A 22,783-nucleotide genomic window follows, 5' to 3' on the forward strand; every position below is an offset into this window, starting at 1 on the left:
ACGGGCTGCCTCTGTAGCGCTTGCATGAGGACGAGGATCCGGGGGGCCTTGGCTTCCCTCTGTAAAGTACACATGCTGTGGTTTGATGACTCCTCTTCTGCCCCCGGGGCTTGTCTTTCCAGTCGTCCAGCATGCTCTGCCCACCCCCTGCTGAGGTACACTGACCATGAGCCTCAACTCCTCCCTCGGCCACAGGAAGGAGCTGAGTAACCTCACCGAGGGGGCCAGTGACCAAGGGGGCAGCGGCGTCACAGAGTTCGTCGCCATCGTCATCATCACCGTTTTTGTCTGCCTGGGCAACCTGGTCATCGTGATCACCTTGTACAGGAAGTCCTATCTCCTTACCCTCAGCAACAAGTTCGTCTTCAGCCTGACCCTGTCCAACTTCCTGCTGTCTGTACTGGTGCTGCCTTTCGTGGTGACCAGCTCCATTCGGAGGGAATGGATCTTCGGTGTGGTCTGGTGCAATTTCTCAGCCCTCCTCTACCTGCTCATCAGCTCAGCCAGCATGCTCACCCTTGGGATCATCGCTGTCGACCGGTAAGCTTGCCTTACAGAGAACTGAAGGATTTAGGAGTGTGGGCCAAGGGGGATCCTCAGAGATCATGCCTTCTGAGCTGCTTCAGTTCCTCTGGAGGGTGCCAGGGGCTGTGCTGGAGAGGGTGAGAAAGCAGAGTTTTTCCTCTTCTTTCATCCCCTCAACCAGAGCACCTCTGATTTTATCTGATCTAGCTTGCATATAGTTTTATTTTTTAAAAGAAGTTCCAATACTTAAAAAAAGTTCTAGAAACCTCTGCTTTTCAGTTGACAGATGAGACAGAAACTGAGAAAGGTGGCGTGGCAAAGGAGGTCCCAAATCCAGTTCTTCCCCAAAGTGCTGCCTGCTTTCTTTTGCTCAGGTTGGGCCAGAGCTGCACCAGGGCAGCCTAAAGAGGAAATATTCTCCATCCTCTGCACTGCAGGGGCCTGTCCCAGATGGAAATGAGAGCAGGGGAGGGAAGACAACTGAGGGAATAAAGACAGTGCTACCCGGAAGAAACAGTGTGTGCCTTACAAAAGCTGAGCTTTCCCTTCCGGTGGCATGGGTGTCTCTAAAAGCAAGAAACAGCCCTCAGCTCTCCCTAGAAGGTTCTTCCAGATAGTGAGCTGGGCTGTCAGATTTGGTTGTGCAAGTCCTACAGGGTTTGACAACAAGTTTCCAACCCGTAGAGTCATCTTCTTTCTTAGGATTTTGCCAGTGGTCACTTTGTTCATCCCAGGCAAGGGTTCAACTGCACAGAAACAGGGGAGATTCAGATTCTGTCTGATTTACAGAATTGGGGCGAGAGCTAGCCGTGGAGTCAGGGGAAGCACAGAGGTTGCTCACCAGGGCTGTCATCACTGGGTGACACGAGTGCCCTGGCTCCCTTAGAATCAGGTTTTGAACCAATAAGTGGTGCCTGATGGTCCACCCAAGGTGCAGGCCTCCATTGGGCCCGAGGCCAGACTCCTGCTGGTTCTCGGTAACTGGCGGGTTAGAATGAAGGAAGCCGTCAGGTGACTTCTCCAAGTATGTTCTTTCCCCACCAACAATAGAAATAATACTGAAAATATAGAGTAAAATAAGACATACCATGCAGAGTTGTATATACATTCTATGCAGAGTACCGAAGAATAGCAAGGAGAGATAAGAAAGCCTTCTTAAGTGAACAATGCAAAAAGTAGAGGAAAACAATAGAATGGGAAAGACTAGAGATCTCTTCAAGAAAATGAGAGATAACAAGAGAACATTTCATGCAAAGATGGGCACAATAAAGGACAGAAATAGTATGGACCTAACAGAAGCAGAAGATATTAAGAAAAGGTGGCAGGAATACATAGAAGAACTATACAAAAAAAGTCTTAATGACCTAGATAACCACGATGGTGTGATCACTTTCCTAGAGCCACACATCCTGGAGTTTGAAGTCAAGAGGGCCTTAGGAAACATTACAAACAAAGCTAGTGGAGGTGATAGAATTCCAGCTGACCTATTTCAAAACATAAAAGATGATGCTGTTAAAGTGCTGCACTCAATATGCCAGCAAATTTGGAAAATTCAGCAGTGGCCACAGGACTGGAAAAGGTCAATTTTCATTCCAGTCCCAAAGAAAGGTAATGCCAAAGAATGCTCAAACTACCACACAATTGTACTCATTTCACAGGCTAGCAAGGTAATGCTCAAAATCCTTCAAGCTAGGCTTTAACAGTATGTGAACTGACAGTTTCCATATGTACAAGCTGGATTTAGAAAAGGTAGAGGAACCAGAGATTAAATTGCCAACATCTGTTGGATCATAGAAAAAGCAAGAGAATTCCAGAAAAACATCTACTTCTGCTTCATTAACTATGCTAAAGCCTTTCACTGTGTGGATCACAACAAACTGAGGAAAATTCTTAAGGAGATGGGAATACCAGACTACCTTACCTGCCTCCTGAGAAACCTGTATGCAGGTCAGGAAGCAACAGTTAGAACTGGACATGGAACGATGGACCAGTTCAAAACTGGAAAAGGAGTACGTCAAGGCTGTATATTGCACTCTGCTTATTTAACTTTTATGAAGAGTACATCATGCGAAATCCCAGGCTGGATGAAGCTTGAACTGGAATCAGTATTGCCAGGAGAAATATCAATAACCTCAGATATGCAGATGACACTATCCTAATGGCAGAAAGCAAAGAGGAACTAAAGAACCTCTTGATGAAAGTGAAAGTGGAGAGTGAAAAAGCTGGCTTAAAACTCACCATTCAAAAAACTAAGGTCATGGCATCTAGTCCCGTCACTTCATGGCAAATAGATGGGTAAAAAGTCGAAACAGTGACAGACTTTATTTTCTTGGACTCCAAAATCACTTGTGTGTGGTGTCTATAGCCATGAAATTAAAAGACACTTGCTCCTTGGAAGAAAAGCTATGACAAACCTAGATAGCATATTAAAAAGTGGAGACATGACTTTGCTGACAAAAGTCTGTAAAGTCAAAGCTATGGTTTTTCTAGTAGTCATGTACAGCTGTGAGAGTAAAGAAAGCTGAGTGCTGAAGAATTGATGCTTTTGAAATGTGGTGCTGGAGAAGACTCTTGAAGATCCCTTGGACTGCAAGGAGACCCAACCAGTCAATCCTAAAGGAAATCAGTCCTGAATGTTCATTGGAAGGACTAATGCTGAAGCTGAAACTCCAATACTTTGGCCACCTGAAGCCTCATTGGAAGAGCTGCCTCTTTGGAAAAGACCCTGATGCTCAGAAAGATTGAAGGCAGGAGGAGAAGGGGATGACAGAGGATGCGATGGTTGGATGGCATCACCGATTCAATGGACGTGAGTTTGAGCAAACTCGAGCAGATTGTTCAGGACAGGGAAGCCTGCCATGCTGCAGTTCATGGGATCGCAAAGAGTCAGACACAACTGAGTGACTGAATAGCAACAAGACATATCTGTAGACATAGACATCAATCACTGTTTACATTTTTAGCATATTTGCCTCCAGGGATTTTTGGCTGTATGCTATAAATTTAGAAAATAGGCTCAAGCATTGTGGTTTTGTGACCCGCTTTTTCACTTAACGTGTGATTGTGAGCATTTTTCCCATGTGCAAATGTCCTTTGAGAACATGTCTTTAGTGGTTACATGGTATTGCATCCTCTGGATGGACTATAGTTTATTTTTACAGTCCCCTGTTAGCTTTCTATTTTATATAATAGCACATTTGAAAAAGATGTATGTTTGTGAAATTGTGTTTTCAAAGTAAACACACTTTCAAGATTCTTGATGTGTGAAAGGCAGGCTCCCCTTCAGAAGGCTGTATGGATCTTCACTCCAGTAGCCGCTTATCAGCATCCTAATCAAGACTGATGATCAGCATTACAGACATAAGTGAGATTTTGTTGGCAGTGGGATGGAATGGGATCTGACTATTGTTTGAATTTCTATTTTTTTAAAATCATTACTTTTGGAATATCCCTTTCTGGGTCCTGGGTCCTGTGGAAGGTGGAGTGGGGGCCAACAGCTCAAGAGCAAAGTGGGGGAGTTTTAAATGCCTCTCACAGAGCTCTCTGTACATAGATGTTCAGTAAATAGTGGCAGCTCTTGAAGGCTGTAAGCTGCTTACTTGGATCTGAGACCTAGATAGGCTAAGAGTGAGACGTTTTTTCACCAGCAAGCATGACAGATTCTCGAATCATGTCATCCAAATGCATCAAACGAGAGAGAATCTGTCTCTTTCAATGCTTTATTCTTTGATGCTGGGAGTATTTGCTGGATATCTACTTTGTGAAAGGGTCTGTACTAAATCTCCAGATGGTAGGATACAGCATGACTAAGATGTAGCCTCTGCTGACCAGGAGTCCCTGGGTTTTTGGCAGAGGCTGACCCACAGGTGCTGATGTGAACACAAAGCAGAAATAAGCACTGTCACAGCTCCCACTGCCGCTGCTTTTAAAAAAAAAAAAAAAATTTATTTGGCTGTGTTGGGTCTTATTTGCTGCTTTCAAAATCTTTAGTTGTGGCACACGAACTCTTTAGTTGTGGTGTGAGGACTCTTAGTGGCAGTCCAGTGGCTAAGACTCTGCCCTCCCCATGCAGGGGGCTTGGATTCAATCCCTGGTCAGAAAACTAGATCACATATCCCGCCGCTGAATCTGATGGTAGGTTCTGGAGCCCATGGGTGGGAAAAGATGGCATTTGAGCTAAGTTCTAACAGTGAGTCGGATTGCAAGGGCCCCTTCCACTTTTTCTCGTGCTCTTGTCTTTTTTTTCTCCCACCCTACTCCCCGCCCACACACTGTCACATACACAAGAGGCGCATCATTAGGTTTCCTACATAAAAGCCTCCATGTATTCATTTGATAAACAATTTTTTGAGTACCTAATGTATGCCTGACACAGTTGGTGCTGGGAATATGCAGCTGAAGAAGCACATGGAGGATTTCACAGTGCAGGGGGAGAGACATGTGGCCAGGTAATTTCAGGACCATATGAGGTATATATAATGCCAGTGTGTTTAACATACTGTGAGAACACAGAGGAAGGAGCAAGGCAGAAAAAGCATGGTCTGTGTTACATAGCCAGAGATCAGAGGAAGTATACGAACAAATTGACGTCATGGTCACCCCACTACAGCTTTAATCCAGGCACCCCGGACCCTACAAGCTGGCCCCCCGTGACTCAGGGGCAGAACTATGAATTAAGAAAGGACTTCTGCCTCACTATGATAACAAGTCACCAAGGCCTGGTTGTCTTTGGAAAATGGTTCATTTCCTTCTGCAGGCACAGCAAGATGGATTTGGCCAGCACAGTGCTTTACCCAGATCTTTGACTATAATATATTTATATTTAGTGCTATAAATTGTGATGTCTTCAAATATTTTCTTGGCAGGTGCAATTTATTTTTTATTATTGCTCACTTGTGTGGCTGAAAGTACAAATTGACTGGACCGGCTAATTGATCTCTTCATATAAATGATTGCCATCTGATCGGGATTTCAAATACCGCTTCTCACACCCCTGGATGTTAGTAGTTTTGGAGGTTGCATATTTGCCTTTTATGTAGGAAACCTAATGACGCGGCTCTTGTGTATGTGACAGCGTGTGTGGAGTAGGGTGAGAGAGAAAAAAGACAGAGTGAGAAAAAGGGAGAAAGAGGTGGAGGGAGCAGGGAGTGAGAGGGGGAGAGGGAAACCAGCAAGAGGAGGTGGTAGGAAAAGACAGGTGAGGAGAGAGGAGTGAGAGAGAGGATGGGGAGAAGAGAGAGATGGGGACAACTTAAGAAAGTCAAGGAAAGCTAGGGTAGGGGGCATGAGCTCAACTGAAATGTTGTTAGTTGCGAGCCAGGCACGGCACCCTGCTGTTAACATTTATCCCAGCTAAACAACAACTCTATCAGACTCCGTTTGCAGATGAGCAAAGTGCAGTTTTGCAAACTGGCCCAAGTCCTCATGGCTATTAAGTGACTTGTCCAATTCCAAGGGGTCAGAAGTTGGGCTCTTAACCATTAATACAGTATGCATACAGTATGCAGTCAATTGTCAATCATCTCTTCCAACCAGTATATTTAATTCAAGGTTTGTCAATCTTGGCACGATTGACACATTGCACCAGATAATTCTTTGTTGTGACAAACTGTTCTGTGTAGGGTGTTGAGGGGAACCCCTGGCCTCTGCTCACTAAATGCCAATAACACCTCCTGGTTGTGACAACCCCCATCGTCTCCTGATATTGACATGTGTCCTCAGTTAGGAACCCTACGAACTGTACCTAAAGAAATCCATGAGCCTGGTTGGCAGATGAGCCAAAAAAGTCCATCTTGTAGCCCCATGATGAGAGAGCAAAGGTAGAGCATAAAGAGAATAGTTGGCTGGAGTGAAATTCACCATTGAGATGTCAGTGTCCTAAACCTGCAGTGTGAGTGCAGATCCAGGTGGGGAACATCATGCGACCTGGGAAGGTTTTCCCTGTGAATAAGTCCAATGTGGTCACCTCCGGCTTAGCCTTGAAGTTGTCAGGGTGTAAGGTCCTGTTAGGATATTCATGTTTTCATTCTGGACTGGAGTGAATGAAACTTCAGCTCTAAAATAGTATTTTAAAAGAAAGTAACTAGCATTGTGGGATGGTTCCTTATAGTGCTGTCAGGAGATTTTTCAACATAATATAACGTGTTCACTCCAAGGTAGCTATAGTTGGCTTAGATTTTGTTTGTGTTTTTAGTGAAGCCTCCTGTAAAAACAGGGCTTGTTTTCTAAGTGATTGGTCTCGTTGCAAGAGAGCTAAGCATTGGAGCCCCTGTGGTCACTACAGCTTTAGAGTTCCAGGTGACGTCACGAAAGCCTCTTTCGGGACCAAGAGCGGTGCTTGGGCTCGTGTCTAAAGATGAGTTGTTGGAGAAAAGACAGAGCATTTCAGAAGACAGTTAAGAGTATGAGAAACAAAGGAAAAAACCCTCCATTTTGGCTTGTTTTAACCTGCAGGGTATAGGGAGTTGCCTTTGTTCTGTATTTTCCTTTGAGCTTGCAAACTAGGCCTAAATGAAGCTTAAGTTTAAAAAATGAAGTTTCAAATCAATGAAACCCATTTTTTGTGTGTTTGTGGACAGATGTTGGCATGTTTATATCTTGATGAAGGTGTAGTAGATTTGTGCGTTTCAAAGTATATAAATTTTGCCTCCCAAAACCTTAAAACCAAAGCAACCCCTGGAGGGTGTGGTGTATACAGGCAGCACTCTGGCCTTTCAGGGGCTCTTCTGATTCTAGGAGACTGATCCCTCAGGAGCCAGCACCAACCCCCTGCACCCTGAGGGGCCTCTGGGATTCAGCTGGGAGAAATCATTGGTACATGCTCCACACTCTAGATAGTCTGTGATACAAAGAAGTGTTACCATTGAATAATAATCCTGACTGGTGTCGAGAACAGCCAGAGGACATGTTCAGAGGGCAGTTTATTAATTGTGATGACTTTTATGACTGGTTGAACAGGGTTCATCTGAGGAGCCCAGGACAGCTCACATTCCTCGGGCCTGGCCTCCCACACCCAGGTATTGCCCCTGAAGTATTGTCTGAGGTCAGAGGGCCTGCATGATTTTTAAATGGGCAGAGGAAAGTAGAAATCCCTGCTTTGTTCCTTTTTTAAAAGTGAAGAAAACCTTCCTGGAAGTGCCCGCAATCCTACCCTAGCAAACTCCCCTCACATTTCATTTGCCAGATGTTGTTACACAGGTCAGTGCCTCAGCTGGTCACCTGGAAAGTGGTAGGATACCATCAGCATGGCCTGATTCATCCCCTGGTGCTCAGAAAAGCCAGGGGTCCCCTGTGGTCACAGCAGTTTTGCAGGAACAGAATGAAGATTCTGTCTTCAAGAAGGAAAGGGGGACTTCCCTAATGATCTAGGGGTTAAGAATCTGCCTTACAATGCAGGGGACATAAGTTCGATCCCTGGCCAGGAAACAAAGACCCCACATGCTGCAGGCAACTAAGCTCCTGCACCATAGTTACTGAGCCCACCTACTTCAACTAGAGAGTCCGTGAGTCCGTGTACCATAATGAAAAATCCCGCATGACTCAGTGAAGATCCCATCTGCTGCAACTAAGACCTGACCCAGCCAAATAATTAATTAATTTTTCAAAAAGAAGGAAGAGGGAAAGGTCAGTGGACAAAGACCCAGCTCTGTCCCTATTGCCGTTTAAAGAGAGGCACCACCCAGCTGTTTCCCCCATTCTAGCACATCCCGTCCTTGAACCAGACTTGCATCCACGATTTATTTGAAGACTAACAGGAGAGCAGGACCTCCCAATCTCCCTTGGAGACTAATTACTGACAACCTCTCTCTCTCAGTGTTAAGACCTGATCCCCATCCTGTTTCCCATTTTACAGGTGAAGGAACTGAAGCTCTGAGAGGTTAGATAACTCCCCAGGGACACACAGCTAGTAGACAGCAGAATCACCACCTGAACCCAGGAATTTCAGCTCCAAAGGCGTGCTTCTTTCCTGTGGCTTCAGGGCCTTTGCAAGATGCAAACCCAGAGGTCAGCGTAAGACAGGACTTGCTTTACCACAGCCAGCGTGCAGAGTTTCTGTGATCGATCCCGTAATTACGGTCTCCTCTCCTCAGGCCTCACACTCAGAAGCACTCTTTCCAGGCTAGACCTTGGCAGGGCCTCGGGACTTGAGACCGGCAGCCTGTCTTGCCACTGATTACACAGTCTACACAGAGCTGTCGACTGAGGTGGCGGCTCCTCCACGGAAGTTTATCCAGGCAGCTGGTGGCAATTCAGGCTGTGGCCCCTGTCGCTGAGCTGCTAGTGCCTAGGGGTGACTCAGGAAGGTCCTGGTGGAAAAAGTGGCTTCACAGGCCATGTGTGGCCGTTTCCTGTGGTCCTGTCTGTACCAGGTGGCGTCAGTGTGGTCGCCCCTGCCCCTCCACATGGTGCCTCATGCAGAAGCCCCATCAGTAAACAGCATTTGCTTTGGATAAAATGTCTGAGTCAGGAGGGTGGTGATTTACTTTCAACCCCATGGTCTTAATACTCCCACTCACCCCAGTTAAAGCATCAGTACTCAGCTGGCCAGCAGGGCGTAGTGCTCCCCAGCCCCCAGGCTCCTTGTCTCCCTGCCCCACCTTTTCTCCTTGCCTCCTGATTGAGCTACAGGCAGCCTCCCTGCTGAGCCAGTGCATGCGTGCTAAGTCGCCTCAGTCATGTCTGACTCTCTGTGACCCCATGGACGGAGGCCTGCCAGGCTCCTCTCTCCATGGCAAAATTACTGGAGTGGGTTGTCATTCTCTCCTCCAGGGAATCTTCCTGACCCAGGGATCAAACCCACATCTCTTACTTCTCTTGCATTGACAGGCGGTGCTCATGTGCACCTCTGCACCTGGCCAAGGCTGGCTTTCTGCCTCATCTGCTCCTGGACCAGGGCCTCTGATCTCTTAAGACCTGTGTTTATGTGCCATCTCCGCCAAGAAGTCTGCCCTGATCCTGCACTCTTGATCCAAGGCCCCATCAGTGTGAATCAGTAGCTCTCTAGGCCTCCCTCCTTCACAGAGCTAAGGGATTAGCCACCACCCCTGGTCTGTGGATTCCAGAACAAGAGGATTTGCAGGAAATTGCTGCCTTGTGCGTTGGGGACTATAGAGTCAGGTTGCCTGGATTTTTATCTTGTTTCTTCCTCTTCCTTATCTGGGACAGATTGTCTATCCTTTCTCTGCTTTTGGGTCATCATCTGTAAGATGAAGATGACCATATTGTCCAGCACTTCAAACATTTGGGAGGATTAAATGTAGCCCTTTCCACTCCAGAGCCTCCTACTCTGCTTCTCTGCCTATCTCCCTCTGCATCTTTTTACCTGTTATTTCCAGTGCATAGCCAGGAGGAAAATGGCAGCCCACTCCAGTATTCTTGCCTGGAGAATCCCATGGACAGAGGAGTTTAACAGGCTCTGCTCCACGGGGTCACAGAGTCAGACACAACTTAGTAAGTGAGCGCACACACCAGTGCATAGCACAAGGCTTGGCACTTGGCAGGCCTTGAGTTCGTTGAATGAATGAACCCCGTAATGCTTAGAAGTTATTCTGGTTTCTGAGAACCCTCTGAAAACTGATCTAAAAGGATTAATGTTAGAAACACAAACGTGATTTGGTTTGAGGCATGACTCCTCAGAACTCCCGCAGATGCCTCAAGACTAGCCACACCCCCGAAATGAATGGACTCTGGCATGGCGGCAGAGCTGCCTGAGCTCTGTGTCCTTCCTGGCACACGCTCATTCTCTGATGAAGAGTCCCACGGCGCTGCGTGATGTGGCCAGTCTGTGACTTGTCCAGGGGGGTTGGGAGAAGGTGCTACTTTTAGAAGTATTCACCCTGTGGCTGAGTGGAGTGAGAAATACAACAGACTGCCTACCTAGGAAAGCAGTGGGCGTCCATCCTGGCGTGTTTCTCCTCTGTTTTGCCTCTTCTCACCTCCCTCCATCCCTTTTCCAGCTACTACGCTGTCCTGTATCCCATGGCGTACCCGATGAAGATCACAGGCAACCGGGCTGTGATGGTGCTTGCCTACATCTGGCTCCACTCCCTCATCGGCTGCCTGCCACCTCTGTTTGGCTGGTCATCGGTGGAGTTTGACGAGTTCAAGTGGATGTGTGTGGCCGCGTGGCACCGGGAGCCTGGCTATACTGCATTCTGGCAGATCTGGTGTGCCCTGCTCCCCTTCTTGGTCATGCTGGTGTGCTATGGCTTCATCTTCCGAGTGGCCAGGGTCAAAGCGCGCAAGGTGCATTGTGGCGCTGTGGTCACTGTGGAGGTGGGCGTGCAGAGGACTGGGAGGAAGAACTCCAGCACCTCTACTTCCTCCTCGGGCAGCAGGAAGAGCGCCTTTCAGGGCGTGGTCTATTCGGCCAACCAGTGCAAAGCCCTCGTCACCATCCTGGTGGTCATTGGTGCCTTCATGGTCACCTGGGGCCCCTACATGGTTGTCATCACCTCTGAGGCCCTCTGGGGGAAGAACTGTGTCTCCCCAACCCTGGAGACCTGGGCCACTTGGCTGTCCTTTACCAGTGCCATCTGCCACCCTCTGATCTATGGACTCTGGAACAAGACGGTGCGCAAGGAACTCCTGGGCATGTGCTTTGGGGATCGGTATTACCGGGAACCATTTGTACAGCGGCAGAGGACGTCTAGGCTCTTCAGCATTTCCAATAGGATCACAGGTAACTTGGAAACTTGTCAGCAAAGGGATGCCCACTCTCCCATAGGTATAGCCTATGGTCCTCTTGGACACTCTGGCAGGTTGATGGGTGAGATCTCAGACTGACTGCAGCCTCGGGGCTTAAAGCACAGGTTTCCTTTGGGGAAGGAGCATCCCAGTGATTCCCAAGCAGATTTCCCAAGCTGGGTAGGGCAGAGGACACGAGTTCAATGACCCCAGGCATGGCCCACTGGCCTGGAATGTACAGTTATTTCTATCTGGAGAAAAAAAGAATTTAAGCACTGAACTAGGCTACCTTCTCCTTTCAGTGTTCATTGAAGCAGAGTCCTTTTTGAAGTGCTCTTTTCCCTCCTCGGCTGCTCCTACTAGACATACTCCTCCTTGAGCCCTTTCCTCACAGTAAGCCCTTTCCTTACTGTGCCATCCCTAGTAATTCAGGATGTGTTCAGGGCAAGCCTCCACTCTGTCACTGAAATGTTGCTATCTGATATGTGTTAAAGCTGCTCCTCCATCTGATAATTGATTTCAGAGCTAAGTTTCTGAACACAGTCCCATGCCCTTTGATGAGATCCAAAGGAATTACTCTAGTTGGAATAAATTTTTTTAAACCTTTTTCTTTTGAGATAATTTTAGAGTCAGTGAAGAGTTGGAAAAACAATACAGAGAATTCCCATCCCCTCAGCTTCTCCTAGTGCTAACATCTTGCCTAACCATAGCACCATGGGTGCATGGCTATTGACAACTACAAACTTGACTCAGATTTCACCTATATTCCTGTTGATGTCATTTTTCTGTTCCAGGATCCAGTTCAGGATCCCATGTTGTATTCAGCCGTAACATCTCCTTTGTCTTTTTCAATCTTTAACAAGTCTTTGTTCTTTCCTTATCTTCCCTGACTTGACACTTTTGTAGAGTTCTGTTCAGGGATTTTGTAGACGGCCCCTCAATCTGTGTGTAACTGATGTGTCCTCAAGGTTACGTTTTGGCAGGATGCTGGGCCGGTGATGTGCTCTTCCTAGTAAGCATACCAGGGGCACATATATCTGTAGGTCTTATTACTAGCTAATTTTATTCTTGATCTCTTGGTTGATGTCTTAGCTTGGGCTGCTACAACAAAATCCCAGAGAATGCATGGCTTAAACCAAAGGCATTCATTTTTCCACAGTTCAGCTGGAGTCTGAAGTTAGAGTGGCACGTGGTTGAGTTCCAGTGGGGCTTTCTCCCTGGCTGTCCTCTTTTTCTGTCCTGCCATGGTGGAGGGTTAGGAGAGAGCAAGCTCTCTGGTCCTCCCACCCTCATGACTTCTTCTAAACCTAATTATCTCCCCAAGAACCCACTGCCGAATACCATCACACTGGGAGCTAGGGCTTCAGTATAGGAATTTGGGGGAACACTTTCAGTCCATACAGTTAGGTTGATGTCTGGCAGCTTTCCCCACTGTAGATTCACTGTTTTTTCCATTGTCGCTAGTAAGTACAGCAGAGGAGATACTTAGAGGTTATGAAAATGTCCTATTTCCCCTTCAGCCTTCACCCACTGTTTGTAGCATGCGTTGGTGGATCTTGCCTCCAAAGTTACCACTCTGTTGTTTGAGGGAGATTGTCACCTGGATGAGCTATTGGAAGGGGGACTCTGAGGGCACTTATCAGATCATATTCATGAAAAAAGCCATGTGGTTTAGAGTGCAGTTCCAGTCTCTTGCCAGATGACTTGGGGCAACTCACTGCTTGAGTTAATTTTTCATTTCCAGGAAATAGGCTTTCCACCTCCCCTCCCAAGAGAGTGAAAATTACAGCTCTTAATTATGAGTACTCTGGAGTAGTGATGATAGGAGATCTGCTCCATGTGGCAGCAAACCAGCATCACTAATTCACCTCGTGGACTAATGGCATGCTTTTTCTTGAGAAAGGAAGAAATTCTGGGACTTTTAAAAAATTTATTTATTTTTTAATTGAAGGATAATTGCTTTATAGACTTTTGTTGTTTTATGTCAAACCTCAACATGAATAAGCCATAGGTATACATATATGCTCTCCCTTTTGAACCTCCCTCCTTATTTTGACCATAGGAGAAAAAAACATCTCTTGGGATCCCAGTATTTTAGCTCCTGAATTTCCCACCCCTTGCTTCTGGCAAGACTATGATTCCAAGTATGAATTGTGAGCCTGGAGGAATACATTCAGGGTTTGGTTTCATTTCACTGATTAACCTATTTGTTCAGACTTTGTAAAATCAATTATCTTCCAGGCAAAAAAAAATAAACATTTTCGATTCCAGTGACGTTAAGAATGAGGAAAGAGAATGGAGGAGGAGAGGGTAGATAGAATAAAAAGAAACATCTGTTTTGGGGGCCAAGATTTTCTGTGTGAGCCACTTGGGATTATCCTAGACGAGCTTGTCAGGCTGTGAGAACAGATGGAAAACACCAGCTGTGGTTGCATTGGCAAGCTCAAGGCAGTGAGCGGTCTCTTCATTGAGGGAGAAGCAGTCTTGTGGGTTGTTTTTGGGCTGAAGAGCGTGTGGGACGATGGGTTCTGAATTGTTGGCCTTCCCTTGAATCAGAGCTGGGGGCATCCCTGCTGTCTCTTCCCCAGATGTCCTGATTTTAGGAGGTGGGCAACAGCATTGGCAAGAGTCTTTAAAGAAAAGCAGAATGCAGTGCCCATCCCATCCCTGAATCCTACTCTGGTCATACCAGGAAAACCCATGGCCTTTCTGATTAGGAGGGAAAACCCTTGCCTCCACCTTGCATCCCTGACCCTGGTCTGGTGCCCTCTGCAGGCATGACTTGCATCTGCAGCAGATGCCTAAACCCACCCAGCCTGCTTCAGGCTGCCTCTCTTACACTCAGAGAAGGAACTTGCTCTCTCCTGTTAGCACATTAGAAGGGTGATAAGATTCATTCCAAAGCCAGCAAGAAAAGACTCAGAAGCCCGCTCTCGGTTTTGTCCCTCTCCATTTTCATGAGCACCTGGAAAGTTCTCACCAAAGGATTCAGTACATGGAATTATAAACTTTGCTCACAGTGCTTGTGAGCAGGTGTAGTGCATTCCACAAACACCTGGAGTTTTCTACTGCCCCTGAGATGCCAGGAGTTCTACATAGGCAGTCATGTTTATTAAGATTTCATATGTAGATTTCACCCATAATCCATGAGTTTTGGTTTTCTCATACTATTAGCCCCAAACTGAAAAAGTGCGTCAGTTTAGGTTTTCCCTGGGTGCCAGCTCTCACCAGGCCACTACAATACTTTCTGCCTGTGAAGGCTCGTTAGCAGATTACCATGGCGTTCCCTGAGGAATTGAGATCTCTGGCCTCCCTGAGGGTTGGCAGGCAGGGCCACCTCATGGTGGGTAGGTCAGCTCTGGAGTGACATTGATTCTAGTGCTGAAAGGTGCTGCTGCTGCTGCTAAGTCGCTTCAGTCGTGTCCACTCTGTGGACCCCATAGATGGCAGCCCATCCTCCCCTGTCCCAGGATTCTCCGGGCAAGAACACTGGAATGGGTTGCCATTTCTTTCTCCAATGCATGAAAGTGAAAAGTGAAAGTGAAGTCATGTCCAACTCTTAGCAACCCCATGGACTACAGCCTACCAGGCTCCCCCGTCCATGGGATTTTCCAGGCAAGAATACTGGAGTGGGGTGCCATTGCCTTCTCCAGCTGAAAGGTGCACTAAATGCTAACATTTGGTCTTAGGAGTTCAGTTCAGTTCAGTCGCTCAGTCGTGTCATACTCTTTGTGACCCCATGACCCGCAGCACGCCAGGCCTCCCTGTCCATCACCAACTCCCGGAGTCCACCCAAATCCATGTCCATTGAGTCGGTGATGCCATCCAGCCATCTCATCCTCTGTCGTCCCCTTCTCCTCCTGCCCTCAATCCCTCCCAGCATCAGGGTCTTTTCCAATGAGTCAGCTCTTTGCATCAGGTGGCCAAAGTATTGGAGTCTCAGTTTCAACATGAGTCCTTCCAGTGAAGGCCACACTACAAATCCAAAGCTGATAGTTGGCTGCAGGCGTTGGAGCAAAGATGAGGGTTTCAGGAGAAAGGGCCAGCCGCTCATCTGGCAGCACTGCCACCAGGCCTGACACGCAGGCGTGGAGGGAGGCCTCTCCAGATGCCACTCCCACCTGATGCTCGAAGTTCCTGAAACTGGGGATAGAGCCTTCCCAGTTACCTTGTGGAGAAAAGGACACTGACTTCCATTTGCTAGAGGAAATGGCCCACCCCAAGGCCTTCGTGAGGTTTGGGCTGGGGGTAAGAGGCCCGGGGCCTCTGAATTTTCCCCCGCTTGCTTTTCTAGGTTCCTTTCCTGTGCCACCGTGAGGTCTTCTGGTTGCTTCAGAGTGCCAGTTTCACCCCAGAACGGCACTCCTGCTCCTGTGGCCTGTGAAAGGCACGCGTGGCTCTCTTGGCCGCGCCAGGCTTCTGATCTGACCTCTGGGCCTGCCACTTTGTGCCTGTTCCTTTCTTTTTTTAAAAATAATATTTTTTTAAAAAAGGGCTGGACTGGGCCCAGTCTAGTGTGTTGTTGCTTCATGTGAAGAAGCTCTGGGTTGCTGCGCCCATTCTCTAGTGATAAATGCTGAACAAACACAGAATAAAGTCACCACTTGGCTGCCCTGTTTCCAGATCTCTTAGCTGAGCCACACTGGCCTGGTTCCAGTGAGTCCTCCCACTGGTGGAGACCGGGACTTATGTTTAGCTTTCACCGCAGCCTCAGAGATGTGTCCAAAGCCCACTGTGGCCTCAGCTGTCCCAGTTGACAGTGGGTGTTCCCCCACAGGCCGCCCTCCTCAAGCCAGGCTTCCTGCTGAGACATAGTCATATTCTGAGGCCAAGACCCTGCAGGTGGGTGATCACGTCTGGAATCTTCTCTGGATCCAGCCCCCTACACAAACCCCCAGGAGAGGGAGCAGCTCTTTGCAAAAGTGTTTTCCGCACGTTTCATGAAAAGAGAAGCTCTGTCTGCATGGGCTGCCCACCCAACCCCCACCATCTCCTCCTCGGCTCTGAAAGAGAAAGGAGAGTCACCTTGTTCCCTTGAAGAATTATGATGAAAGCATAGGCAGAGGCCTCTCCTGTCTGTAAGCGTGCTATGGGGAGACTCAGGTGGTCTGTCGTGGCAGGTCCTTCGTGGCAGGTAGGTCTTTCTCAGGAGATGGAAGGAGTTTGACTTTTTGTGCTGTTTTTTAATTGCTAAGAGTGCCTTTTTGTTGTCTCCATGGTCTTTGTGGCCTCCAGCTCTTTTGTTTATAGATTCGTTATTTTCTTAATTTTCTGAGGACACCCAATTGGAATTTTGTTTTCTTAAACTCCCTGCATTGTCTCCTGCAGATCCTTTTTTTATTCCTTCCTTTTTTGTCCCCCCATCTCTGCTAGTGCTTTTCCTTAATGTCTCCTGATCTTCACTGTCCCTTCTGGTTAATGAGGCAGCCCTGAAAAGGGATTGGGACACCCTGGGCAGTGAAGCAGATGGCACGTAGACGGAAGGGTGGAGGGGCGGGGCTGTTCTACAGGGCGCCCCGCTCTTGGGCTCTGTGGGGCTTTTCTCTCTGACGGGTTGGATTTCCCAGGGGACGAGATCTCTGGCCTCCAGCCCAGCTTGAGTAAGGCAGTGGGTGGGGGTCCCACTGTTAACTAGGCAGCCTCATTGTTCCCTCAGTTTTTACCACGTGGCCCTGTGCCTGGTGTCACCAAGGCCAGAGTCCCCCAGTTCACTCTGTCTGCTCTCCTGACAGCATGGAGGGCAGGTGCCCAGACCCTGAGTTGGGACTAGCCATAGACGGGACCCACTGCTTCCTGTAGAGTCCTTCCACTGAGCCCTACCTGCCCAGAGACTCCGAGCCTTCAGTCCTTAAGCTTTTGGGGGTCTCCTTCCAGGCCTCCCCTGCTGCCAGCCTCAGTCCTTTCTTGGGTCAGTTTCATGGCCCACCCCCTACCTTCCAACCTACAAACATCCTCTTTGCTTGGGGGTTTCAGCCTCTTCTAAAAAACCTACCTTTTGGTATTCAGATAGGCTTGGAAGTTAAAGGAGCACCCATTCTGTGGTAACTGGAAGATCTCCCAGGACTGTTCACTGTTTTCTCTCCCACCTGCCTTGTTGGTGTTTGACATTTGTCTTGAGCTCTTCTCCTCTGGTAGGACCCAGTGAATGCTGTCACAGACTCCCTGGGATAAGAACAAGGGGTGACCTGGAGGAAAGGCAGCCAAGAGCTTCGTGTCTTCAGTGAATGGAGAGCACCCTTTGCAGGGAGAACAGGGTGGACAGGAGAGAGGGACTGGGCGTGAGTGTGCAGTCAGTGCTGACCTTGCTTTGCAGACCTGGGCCTGTCCCCACACCTCACGGCCCTCATGGCAGGCGAGCAACCCCTGGGGAACAGCAGCAGCACCGGGGACACTGGCTTCAGCTGCTCTCAGGACTCAGGTAAGCTTCTCACCTGTTGCATTTTCTGGTTCCAGGAGGAGCATGTGGGCGGGAGGGACGTCTCCCAGGGTGTAGGGGGTGACAGTCAGGAGTCTGGGTTTCCAGTCATGGCTTTTTGCTTCTCCGCATCTCTGTGCCCCAGTTTCTTCCTCTGTATAATGGGAATCTCAGCTCCTGTTCTCTCTGCCAGGCAGGGTTGTTGTGAGATTCAAATTAAGTGAAAGCCTTCAAAGTTAAAATGTCAGATGATCATGAATTGTTATGTGAGTTATAATAACCCCCGGCCAGAGCAGGCTCCAGAGTCAACCAGCTTGGTTTTCAGTCTTGAATTGGCTTTTTGAGAGCTGTGTTATCTCAGACAAGCTACTCAATTTTTTCTAAACTTTTGAGGCTCCCCATTTGCCCCAGAACTTGGGCACTGTCCCTCTATCCCTTGTCATGTCTTTACATGCCCTGAGATCTACCTCTGGGGAACTTGATCTCTCTGATGAAACATATCTCCATCAGTATCCTCCAGACCCTCCCTTCAGCTGCTGCCCAGGGGATGGTGCCAGCCCAGAGCTCCCCCCTCAGCACTGGGCTCTGTGATGTCACAGTCTGCCGCTGTGCTCCCCAGCACATACCTGGGGCACTGCACGAGGTGAGAGGCTCATGGCGGTGATGGGCCGTGTCCCTCCATCGGTCATTCACAGAGCTGATGAAGCACCGCATCCCACGTGCTGGACATGAACCCAGGGTTCTAGAGCCCGGACCTCAACACCGCAGGCTAGCCATGAATATTTCCCTCCGTGCTCTTCCATCTCCCCAACAGGAACCTTTTGGAAACCCTTCTCTGCCTTGATCTGTGGTTCCTCATCTGAGCCTGTATTGCGGAATTCTAGGGTAAAGGGCCACGGGCAGGGACCCAGACCAGGCCTCCTGTCTTGGAGCATTTCCCCTGGAGGCAGAACATTCCCTGAGAATGCACCCCCACAGGCAGCCCAGAAGGTTAAACAACTGGTCACAGCCTCCCTTGTAGGCCAAAGTCCCTCTTGTAACTTGAAGGACGGGAAAGTCGCTGTTGCTCCTCAGGCCCTCTTACCTCTTCTCAGACAACCAGTAGGGATCCAGAGGCAGGGACGTTTATTCACTAGACAGATGTTTACTTGCCAAGCCCCTGCCTTGAGCAGATACTGCCCTATGTTCTAGAGATGTGCTGGTGAATGGCCCTCGTGCGGCTTTAAATAGGCAAATTGTGTGGGCTGCAAATTATACCTCAGTAGTTCTGCTATTTAAAAAGGTCATAACAGTGATGAGCGCTGTGGGAGGGGAAGCCAAGTGCCATGAGGACACAGAGCGGACAGGTATGTGTCCCTGCTGGGGGAGAGCACTTGGGGATGGGAGCGTTAGAAAAGTTTCTCTGAGGAAGTGATGTGAAAACCTATAGAGTGAATAGGAGGTGACCGGGCGAAAAGGAGTAAGGGAACATGTAGCCAGAAGAAAGAGCCTGGGTTCTGGGCTCACACAGATTGGAATGTGAGCTTCAGCCTCCCTGCTCTTAGCCGTGTCCTCGTGAGTGATGATTCCACGGACCAGGGACCTGCTGTGCTCCAGGTACTGCATCACAGCTTCACATATCCCAACTCATAATTCTCACAATTCTATGAGGTAGACAGAATTATCCCCCTTTTATACACCTTGGAGGCTGCTGAGGGACTAAGTAACTTGAGATCTCTCCAACTCGGGAGCCTGTGTGCGTAACCACCATATTGTAAAGTCCGCCAGAGAAGCACACGTGTGTAGGTTTTTCCGGGAGAACTTGTGGAGCCCCTGGCTCTGCTTTCTTCCTAATTTGCTGAGCACCAGGCTTTGAAGGGTTGAAAGCTAGAGACTAAGACAGAGGAGGGCCAGTCCCAACATCTGCCCCAGTGTGGGGTCAGGGTTCTGCTCAGCCCTGCTCCCCTCCCCAGCCCTCCCCACCTGTCTACCCAGTTCTAATAGAGCTTCCTTCCTCTCTGCCTTCCCCCTACTTTTTGAGGGGCATATTTTTCAATCCCTTTTTGATCCCTAGAGAACTTTACACATTCAGCGTTTATATGTTTATTTAGCACAGCATATTTTAACCAGAAGGATAGAAATTCAAACTGTAAGAAAAATCAGTCTGAACACAAAGCCCCTTTAATAATGCCTCCCTCCTCCACTCAGCCTGACTCCCCTTCCCCAGTCCACGTCTGGCTGACTCAGCACTTCTGAGTATGGTAGTTCTGGCTGTAACCCATCCACTTGGATAACATTGCTATTTTTGGTGTGCCTGAAAAGCAGCCCCAGTGGCTGGCTGCAAACTCCCTGAAATGGGACGAGAGACACTGTGTGTCCTGGACAAAGCTGCAGGGCAGTTGGATGCACCTGGTTGTGGGTTGGAATAAATGGGAGAGGCAGGCAAGGGCTGTTTAGAGAGGGTGGGAAAGAACGTGAGAGGATTTGGTGTTGCCAGTTAGAGGTGCACAGTTTGCCCTTGGTTTTAGGAACAGATGTCATGCTGCTTGAAGACTACACATCGGATGACAACCCTCTCTCCCATGGCACGTGCCCACCCAAGAGGAGGAGCTCGGTGACATTTGAAGATGAAGTGGAACAAATCAAAGGTTTGGTTTCTGTGGCTGATGGCTTCAGGGAAATGGGGAAGTGAAAGGATCTTAGGAAAATTCCTCAGCCGAGCCTGCCCCCACGCCCAGCACACTAGGGGCTCCACCTTTGCCCATTCCCAAGTCACTCCCAACCTGACCTCTCTCACTTGAGTCCTTAGGCTTCTAACTCTCAGAGCAAATAGTATCTAAGGCTGGGCAAGCAGTGGGCTACACAGGCATGCACACTCACACACACACAGACACACACACACACACACACACAGCTGATTCCCATCTCCTCCCTCAGGAAGTTACCTGACTAGATACACCAGTTTCTGGGCCCTCCAAAGTTTCTTTCCCTTATGGATGCTGTGTGGCTATGAATCTGAACTTGGCCTCTCTGAGCCTCAGCTTCCATGTGTGGAAGATGAAAATAATGGCCCAATAATGCTCCAACTTCACGGCAGGGGAAGCTGCCACCTCAGTGGTCTTGCCCTCTTGAGGGTGCTGGGGCACTTGGGTCCTGTGAGAGGAATGAGTTCTGCTGTAATCCAGTTCCTGCATTTTTGGCTCCACCTGTTCTGAATTCAACCCTCAGCACTCTAGTTGCCTCTGGAACTTGGGGTCTAGTTTCCCTTCCGGATATGCTGACTAGAAGTGCCATCCAGGCTGCCCACAGATGGAAGAATCTCTTTTCCTCTGAATAAGATGTGATGGAGGGGTCCGGGACTTTGATGTAATTTCTTCAGAAATGCTGACTATGAAAATAAATATCGGCCGTATCAGAGTTGATGTTCATAATTCGTCCTATCTTTTCTACCACTCCCCACCCCGGTTCCAGATGAATGGAAGGGTTGGTCATGGATGTCAAGGAGGCAGACATCAAATCGTCTGTTTTATGGGGAAAGTAGATTCAAGAACAGAGCTTGGATTAGCAGCCTCATGGGCCTTATGTTACTCCCAAATTAAAAAAAAATGGATTGAAGCCTTCCCCAATGCACCCAGCTCACATATGGCCAAGCTCGCTCCATCAGCCTCCATGTTGGGGGACAGCATACCAAAGGCACTCTTCTTTGCAGACAGGACGAGGAGCAGACACTTCTAAGACCACATCAGTCCTCCCGGGAGCGAGTGGCAGGGCAGGGAGAGGGCACGTGTTCCTCCCTTCTTCTCCTCTTGGAGTGTGGCATGCAAGTTGCTTACTCCAAGCAACATGAGGATTAGGGGATAAGCTGTTCCCTCCAAAATGTCAGGAGGAAAACAAGCAGTGAGGTTAAAAGCCATCAGGATGTGAAACTGAAGCCCCCCCCCCCCCCCCCAACCTGTTCACTTAAGTTGTCAGGGATCCTAGTCCCTGGGGAAAGGGCACCTGACTTCTAATGTCCTTCAAACCCTGAGGTTCTCTATGGCTGTGAGGAATTTCTGAGCGGGTGTGGAAAGGCCAGAGGCAACATTCAGGCTTGTGGAAGTTATAGCCAAAACCGCTGTACATTCCAGGGAGCTGAAAGACCAGAGAACTCTTTTACAGATGTAAATTAAGTGAAATCACTCAGTCGTGTACAACTCTTTGGGACCCCGTGGACTACACAGTCCATGGAATTCCCCACAGAATACTGGAATGGGTAGCCTTCCCCTTCTGTAGGGGATCTTCCCAACCCAGGGATCAAACCCAGGTCTCCTGCATTGCAGGCAGATTCTTTACCAGCTGAGCCACCAGGGAAGGCCAAGAATATTGGAGTGGGTAGCCTGTCCCTTCTCCAGCGGATCTTCCCGACCCAGGGATTGAACTGGGATCTCCTGCATTGCTGGCAGATTCTTTACCAACTGAGCTATCAAGGAAGCCCAATAGAAAGTATTTATCAAGCCTTTCCTACGAGCCAGACCTAAGCTAACGCATCTTAGGAAGAACTGTTTAATTATCACAGGAACCCTATGACATAAGGGGTGTGCCATGATCTCTTTACAGATTAGGAAACTGAAATTAGATTAAATGACGTCTTAGATTTCCCAAATAATAAGTAGGGAATTGTCGCCTGGGGACTCTAAATTCCAGAACCCACAGCCTTCAGCTATTTGTCTCCCCTTCCCAGGTCAGTAAAGCAACAGCAGGCAAGTCCTGGGGAGCCATCAGTCCTGGCCCCTCACTAACCTTCTTTCTGCCTTCTCTCTTAGAAGCTGCCAAGAACCCTATTCTTCACGTGAAAGCTGATGTGCACAAGTCCTTGGACAGTTACGCAACCAGCTTGGCCAAAGCCATAGAGGCTGAAGCCAAAATCAACTTATTTGGGGAGGAGGCTTTGCCTGGGGTCTTGCTTACAGCTCGGACTGTCCCTGGAATTGGCTTTGGGAGCCGCCGAGGCAGCAGAACTCTCGCAGGTCAGAGGCTGCAGCTTCAGAGCATCGAAGAGGGGGATGTTTTAGCCACAGAGCAGAGATGAGGGTGGACGCCCGTTACCATCTGTGCCAGGGCCCTGTGAGCAACATCTGATATGCAGTCATCTGAAAAAACACTGAAAACAGTGTCTGTAAGTGACTTCAGTGTCTGTGT

The 22,783-nt window shown here is 48.5% G+C and overlaps 1 protein-coding gene across 6 annotated transcripts in view; it reads left to right on the top strand.

The window, feature by feature from the left end:
• GPR161 (G protein-coupled receptor 161) overlaps positions 1-22,768 on the top strand; it is a 55,506-nt gene extending 32,738 nt beyond the window's left edge. For 5 of the 6 annotated variants that reach the window (XM_070782277.1, XM_070782286.1, XM_070782266.1 and 2 more), the window contains exons 2-6: positions 123-540; positions 10,482-11,206; positions 17,525-17,629; positions 20,134-20,253; positions 20,543-21,022. In XM_070782277.1, the coding sequence (XP_070638378.1) occupies positions 167-540; positions 10,482-11,206; positions 17,525-17,629; positions 20,134-20,253; positions 20,543-20,820 (1,602 nt within the window). In that variant the 5' untranslated portion in view covers positions 123-166 and the 3' untranslated portion in view covers positions 20,821-21,022. Of the gene's footprint in view, positions 1-122; positions 541-10,481; positions 11,207-17,524; positions 17,630-20,133; positions 20,254-20,542; positions 21,023-22,407 lie in introns of those variants that run through there. The other variant, XM_019986383.2, reaches the window with a different exon arrangement.
• Positions 22,769-22,783: the final 15 nt, after the last annotated feature.

This window comes from Bos indicus, chromosome 3 (genome assembly GCF_029378745.1).
Source record: "Bos indicus isolate NIAB-ARS_2022 breed Sahiwal x Tharparkar chromosome 3, NIAB-ARS_B.indTharparkar_mat_pri_1.0, whole genome shotgun sequence".
NCBI classification, from domain to species: domain Eukaryota; kingdom Metazoa; phylum Chordata; class Mammalia; order Artiodactyla; family Bovidae; genus Bos; species Bos indicus.